Source organism: Lactuca virosa, chromosome 4 (assembly GCF_052849685.1).
Source record: "Lactuca virosa cultivar CGN04683 chromosome 4, Lactuca_virosa_CGN04683_v6, whole genome shotgun sequence".
In the NCBI taxonomy this organism is placed as follows: domain Eukaryota; kingdom Viridiplantae; phylum Streptophyta; class Magnoliopsida; order Asterales; family Asteraceae; genus Lactuca; species Lactuca virosa.
Window position 1 is genome coordinate 87,615,315 of NC_136429.1, and position 7,281 is coordinate 87,622,595.

Below are 7,281 nucleotides of genomic sequence, written 5' to 3' on the forward strand. Positions count from 1 at the left end.
CTCATTGTGTCCAGGAAAAGAGTTTTATAGTCCTTGTATGTGTCGATCTAGTGTGTTTAGAAAATGAAGTTGCACAAGGTTATTAAGACCAAAATTGTATATTAACAGACATTGTTTTATCATATATTAGTTTGCCAAACGACCATGTACTTACATTTTACCAATAATATCAATGTACTTGAATTATGATTTTGTTTGGCTAATGACCGATGTATTTATACATGTGTACTTTTCATTGTACTATGACTTTTAACCATAAATAACAATGTACTTACACTTTTTGACAAAAAATAACAACTTAATCTTTATAAACCAAGTTAAGACAATAATGCACCTCGTTTTAATTCGGTATGAACTTAATTTCATTTTAAACCAAAAATGACAAACTACTTTCATTTTTAACCAAAACTGACAGCGTACTTTAATTTTTAACCAAAAATGGTAGCCTAATTTCGTTTTTAAAGAAAAAAGGCAAACTAATTTCGTTTTTAACCAAAAATGGTAGCCTACTTTCATTTTTAACAAAAAATGGCAAGCTACTTTCGTTTTTAACCAAAAATGGCAGAATATTTTTTGTTTTTAAACAAAACAAAGAAAAAATGCAATTAAAACTATCCAGATTTGCATAAATATGTTTTCTCCAAAACAAAGAAAAAATGCAATTAACAAAAACAGAATGTCAAGAAATGTCTAGATTTTTCATTTTCTCAAAGACACTACATATGTCATCCTTCTTTCTCTTGCATCGATTCATCTTCCTGATACATGAAAAGTAAATAAATCGTTAATATGATTATCAAACTTGTAAAATCATTAAAAAAACAAGTTATCATCAAACATACTTTTCTTTTTGAACAACTAGTAGCGTAATGACTCAATCTTTGGCAGTAAGAGCATGTTCGTTTTTTCGGGGCTTCTAAAGAAGACTTAATTCTACTTGCAACTCTAGGACGCACTTTCGTGTTAGTTGGACCAAGAGGATCCCTTACAGATAATTGGGGCATCATATCTACTTGTGAAATTCCCACACAAGAACCTTGAGATGCATTCTCAAATGCTATAGGTTTCTTCCGAGTTGCTTGATCTTCTAAAATACTTATCAATAGATTATTGAGTTTTTGTATATCTGAAGGGGAGTCTCTTGCTTGATTAATTACTATAGTAAAATTTGAACGGACACACCATAATGTGTAGGCACTAACTTCGTTTTCATTGTTTATTTCTTCGAGTCCAATTCTATTATTACCCACCTTGTACCTAGCATTAAGCGTCCACCGATGTAAAATATAGTGACTAGGTAGTGTTTCAACATGTCTTTTCTTCATCACATATAGGCAATGTTTGCATAAAATCCCACATGTCTCATACTTAGAACACGAACATGTGACACTGACTTCATTAGAAAAACGGAAGGTAACAATTCGCCAATATGTTTTTTCAACTTTTAGTTGCCCCACTCGATATTTGCTTTCTTCGGTACCCTTGCTTATAGTCTCGTGAGTTAAATTGCTAGTAGCTTCTGTCCATTCTTTTTTGAACATATCAAAAATCTTTCTTGTATAACACTCACCTGCTTTTTCTTCGATTGGATGAATAGAAGAAAGAACCGGTCTCGAGTTCATAGTCTTGAAGTCTTCATTTTTTTCGGCGGCCCTTCGAGAATCAACTACTTTGTCATATTGCACTACGAATTCATTCAACATAGTCTTCGAGTTAACAAATCCATCAAAAAATGAATTAATACTCTCACTTTGTCCGCTTGGGGTCATACCAGCCAAAAAAACATCCTTTAAAAAGGCTTTAGCCCAGTGTATTCGTTGGTCATACATGTCACTTATCCAACAATTGTTTTCCAATCTATACTTATCACATATAACTTCCCACCTACTTTCAAATTCTTCAATGGTGTCACTATTTACCCATTCTGTATATGATTCTTTAAAATCACAATAGCAGGAGACATACAGTTTAATGTGTTCATGTTCATGCTTCTTAATATGCAATCCACAAAAACGATGTCGAGTGTTAGGAAACACTTTTTTTATTGCATTGCCCATAGATTTGTCTTGATCAGTAATAATTGCCTTCAGACATTTACCAAACATACATTTAAGGAATTGCTCAAATAACCATTCAAAAGTTTCTTCTTTTTCATTTTCTAGCAATGCTCCACCAAAAAGTATAGATTGTCCATGATGATTAACACCAACAAACGGAGCAAAAGTCATCTTGAATTTGTTTGTCATATAAGTGACATCAAACACAACAACATCGCTAAATTTATTATAGGCGTCTCTTGATCTTCCATCAGCCCCAAAAAATATATTTAGGACACCCATCATCACATAAATCCACATAAAAGTATTGTTCATTATCCAATAAGGCTTTATCTTGGAAGTGTTTTATAAGTCCACAGAACTCCTTTCCTCTGTATTGTTTTCGTTGCTTAGATAATACATCGACACACTGCTTTGAAGTAACATCAGCTACGGCTGAGGTTTTCATTCCATTAACCTCAAAAGGTTTTAATCCTTCTTGACCTAGTTGCACCATAAGAGATTTGCATTCCATTGAACGATGGAACTTGTTATGAGATCGATGCTTCATCACCTTCGTTGGTGTCATGCTCATATCATGATTGTGTGTGTCATTAAACAAGTCTACAAACCATTTACCATCCTTATTTTTTGAAATTCGAAGTTCTGCTTTACATCCGAGTCTAACATCTCTACGACGTTTTTTCTCAATTCCACTTGAAGCATTGTCGTCTAACCATTTAAAACCTTCTTTGTCGCATACATATATCTTCCGATAACGTTCCTTTGTCAACTTATGTTTAAATGTGGAATCACGACGTATACCAAATCCATGTAAAAATGCATAATCATTATAAAATGTATATGCATCATCAGGTGTATCGAAAACCATTCCCACTATACTTTCATCCTTAGGTTTGCATTCATTACATTTTGCCATTCTGTTTGGTTCATTATTATCAATAACATGTGTTTCAGTAGGCTGAGCAACTTCTTCAACCATCATGCCATGAATAATTAAAGTAAAAAACACCATTAACAACTTATATATGAAATTGCTTATCAATTAAACATTTTTTTTCCGTCTCTAATCAACTCGATTAACTATTCAATTGATTAGCATCGTTAATGCATAGTTTGATTCCTCATGAGGAGTAAAAAAATAAAAAAATAAATAGGAAATTAATGGAAGAATGGTTACACAAATGATCAAACACGACTTCCAAAATCACCATTAATGTTTGATTAATGTATATAAGATGGCTAATTGGAAAATCGCATAAGCCTCATAATTTTATTCCTCGGTAATGCATACAAGTTGATTAACTATTCAATTGATTACACCATTAATGCCTAGTTTGATTCCTCACATGAGGAGTGACGATAAAAAGAAAAAACAGGAAATTAATGGAAGAATGGTTACACAAATGATCAACCACCAATTCCAAATTCACCATTAATGTCTAGTTAATGTATACAATATGCAGAACTGGAAAATCACGTAAGCCTCGTATATTTAATTCTCACTTACGTTTTTGATATAAAAAAGAGCATAAATATGATATCTTAATTCCCACTTACAGCAAGCAGCAACAATCAATTGAAAAGTAGGACTCCTGATCAGCAAGAAAATAGAATCCGGTCGATTGACAACAATAAGGAGCAAAAATCGATTAATAGGTTAAAAGAAAACAACATATCAACTATAATAAATGAAGATTCATTTTGTCATATGTCAATCTCTCATTAGTTTTGACACTTGTCATTTTATTATATTTTTGAAATAAATAATATCCACATGTCAATTTTTTGGTTTTTCAATTTTAAATTAAAAAGTCACGTAATATATATATATATATATATATATATATATATATATATATATATATATATATATATATAAAGTTTTAAATGTAATAAATGTGATAATTATTGTAATTAATAGTTTTTTTTATTCTTTATTTATTTCAAAATTCTATTTAAAAAAATACTTAATGTTTACATTTTAATATGTAATCTTTTGTTTAATCAGCCCGTGTAATACACGGGTTTTACACTTAGTTGAGAATAATCAATAAAAATCTCACGTATACCATCACCTCACGTCTCTGTGAAATAGTTATGGAGACTGTTTGTTTTTAATTAAAATTTAGAATAATCAGATTTGTGGAAATCAACCAAAATAACGTAGTATTAGAGGTTAGGTACCTAAGCTTATATGGGGTTGTTAGGTATATATATATATATATATATATATATATATATATATATATATATATATATATATATATATATATATATATATATATATATATATATATACTTTTCAAACATGATCACAATTTGGTGTCTAAAACTTTGGTGTTCCTCATATGTACACATTGAATTTCTTGGCAACCTAGTATAAATGAAATATCATTACATATAGTTGCTATAAACCAGATAGCCACTATAAACAATATGTGAGCTATCTAGATTTGATTACCAATAAGCCTATCAATATCAAAAAATCAATAATTCAAAAGATAAATGGTAGGAAGTAAAAAAGTTGAAAATTAAAGGGGTGAAAGCATAAAATTAAGAAGCAAAAGAATTTCACATCTCCGTGAAACTCACCTTTCCACCCAAATCTTCCCAAATCTTTAGAATTGTCCAAGGCCAACTCTCATGGGTCCCACAAAGTACACATATTTAGCCAATCTGGACCCACCCATCACGTGCATGTCACGTGGTGAACCTGCAAACGCTCTGTTGTTTTTTCATTCTGAAGCTTCTGAGTTGAGTTCTGTTTTCTGCAAGTTAAAAGTGAAACCCCACACTCATCAAAAAGCCACAACATCCACACAAAACTTTCCATCTGCAACCTTTGAAATGGTAAAAGCCTAGCTCCCCACACCCACAACCCCACCCACACACACTTCACACTCACTATGTGTACTTTTTTCTTGAAATTTGTATTTACAAAAAAAAAAAAATCGTGTGATTTACAACATCAACCCTTATTAGAGATATACGTAGAGTGTTTGGATGTGTGTTTTAATCATGGTGTTCGATAATCAAAATCAGATATTTGCAAGTTTGAAATTGGACTCGATTATGAGCCTTCATTGATAATAGAAGTGAACTATATAAAAAAGATGCCATGATATATCATGCTGTCAAGCATATTATATATATTAGAAGGACTATGTACATACCGAAATGTGTCATATCACATGTGATCATAATGTAGAAATGCAAATGTTTTCACATAAGATTTAACTTCTGGTTTGTTACATAAACATTGACAAGATAATATTGATATCATAAGCTGTAGATATCTATTTGTCATAGAGTCCTATACATCGTCCTTCCTGCTTTTCAAAGACGAACAAATAGAATCATAAAAGGAGTTATTCAAGTACAATAATAAATTTTTGTAGATAGATAAAGTTTTGTTCTTTTTTATTATTTATATATATATTGTTAGGATGATATATGAATATGATTAGATCTCGTTTGCTTAATAAAAGATGGGTAGAAAAACTAGTTATAATAGTGAGACCAAAATAATATTCTTTTTTCTTTTATATTTATAGTAAGTAACAATGTCATTTAATCACATCAAAAAATTGCATAATTTTCACACTTTTCTGTGAAAACTAAAATATAATATGAAATAAAGATGGATCTAATATTTTCCTCCATTTTACATTCCGATAGAAAAGAGTAAACAGTGTAATGCTCTTCTTTTCTTTCTTGCCCGTCCCAATGGAAGCATTTATTGTTGTTAGTGAAAGATTTCCAAAAACAATTACACACACGCTCACAGTACTTAAAGATTTCAACAAAATAGATACAAAATGTCTGTTTATATACACTAAATCTATGGAGGGTAAAGATGGCCAGCCCTCGAAAATGAAACTTACCCTTATTTGGTTGTTGAAAGTCTGCCTATCCAAACGGTAGATCATAACTTCATACTGTCATTAGTCACATTTATACCGACAAATCAATGGTAGTAAGCTTATCTTAACTTTTTAACATGCTCAGCCGTTATAAAACTCACTTTCTTTATCAACATGGAAGCATAATTTGTGTGCATTGATTGTTTTTAACTTAAGTTAAAGCCCTATGCAACAACTTTCATGATACAAGAAAAGAAAGGGGAGAAGGGGTTGAGGGTGGGTGGGGGTGTTTCTCATACATGTTGGAAGGTTGAGAGACATAGTTAAGATTTAACATGCCCTTTTCATCCTTTGAAGAGGGGAAGACACCCTAAAATGTGAAAAGATAAGTGATTTGAAAGAGACCTCTCTTCAAGTTGATGAGATTAGAATCTTTGTTTGGGCCACTCTCAATGACTTGGTGGTGTGTGTTGATTGTATTGCCGCAAGCTAGACTTGTTTAAAATAGTAGATATTGATTTTTACATTGAAAAAAAATATTAATACAATATGTGTTGATTGTTGATCGAAAGTATGTCTTTAGTTGAAAACAATCTACGAAAATATAGCCAACTGCATGTGTCTTAAACATTAAATGAGTAGGCATTTGGGTTGATTAGTGTTCAATAATTCTATGGTGGTAATCTATGGTCCATGAACTATTGATAAAGATGCTAGACAATAATAGTACAAATTAATTCATAGTAGCAACTTTTCAATATGCATATATATTACAAAACATTTTTTTTACATGATGCAACTATTCAATATAAAGTTTGAATGATTGTCGTAAGCTAGCAGAATGGTTTCTTATAGTTAAAGAATACCACACATGGAGTGACATAAGCGGTGAAGTAAGAAAATAAAAAACATGTTTATTGGCTGTAAAAAAGGTATATAAGAATAAAAGTAGGGTTATTGACACAAAATCAATAAAATTTGTCAAAAAAAAATTATATCCTAAAATCATTTTTAGGTGTATTAAAATATAAATTTTCTATTTAATTTTTACTATTGCTTTTGAGACCGATTGTCATAGGTTTCCATATGTATTTATGTATAAATACGTATTTATACACTAACACTGTTTAATTAAACAACATATTTATATTTTTAAATGGTTTCAGTCAATTTAAATCAATAAATTTTTTGGATATTTTATTTTAGTTATTATATTTTGTTTAAGCTATAATTGGCTGCTGAGCTTGTTTGTTATTTTATTTTAGTCACGGTAACATGCTAGACTTGTTTAAGATAGTCGATGTCTAAAATGAAATGATGTCGTCAAAGATATAATTGGTCATTGATCTTTATTGAGT

The 7,281-nt window shown here is 30.6% G+C and overlaps 2 protein-coding genes across 2 annotated transcripts; both read right to left on the reverse strand.

The window, feature by feature from the left end:
- Positions 1-725: 725 nt before the first annotated feature.
- LOC145104744 (protein FAR1-RELATED SEQUENCE 5-like) lies at positions 726-2,228 on the reverse strand. Its single transcript, XM_079041935.1, has 2 exons — positions 843-2,228; positions 726-758 (listed from the first exon to the last, which is right to left on the reverse strand). Exons 1-2 carry the CDS (start codon positions 2,226-2,228, stop codon positions 726-728), a joined length of 1,419 nt encoding a protein of 472 aa, XP_078898061.1.
- Positions 2,229-2,307: 79 nt separating this feature from the next.
- On the reverse strand, positions 2,308-3,039 carry LOC145104745 (protein FAR1-RELATED SEQUENCE 8-like). The gene has a single exon (XM_079041936.1). The coding sequence runs from the start codon at positions 3,037-3,039 to the stop codon at positions 2,308-2,310; it is 732 nt and encodes a 243-aa protein (XP_078898062.1).
- Positions 3,040-7,281: the final 4,242 nt, after the last annotated feature.

Excerpts from the sequence above, each read along its gene's own strand:
- LOC145104744 (XM_079041935.1), bottom strand. The coding sequence starts at position 2,228 with ATGACTTTTGCTCCGTTTGTTGGTGTTAATCATCATGGACAATCTATA. Across the intron at positions 759-842 it reads CTAGTTGTTCAAAAAGAAAA|GAAGATGAATCGATGCAAGA; the intron begins GTATGTTTGATG and ends TTCATGTATCAG.
- LOC145104745 (XM_079041936.1), bottom strand. The coding sequence starts at position 3,039 with ATGGTTGAAGAAGTTGCTCAGCCTACTGAAACACATGTTATTGATAAT.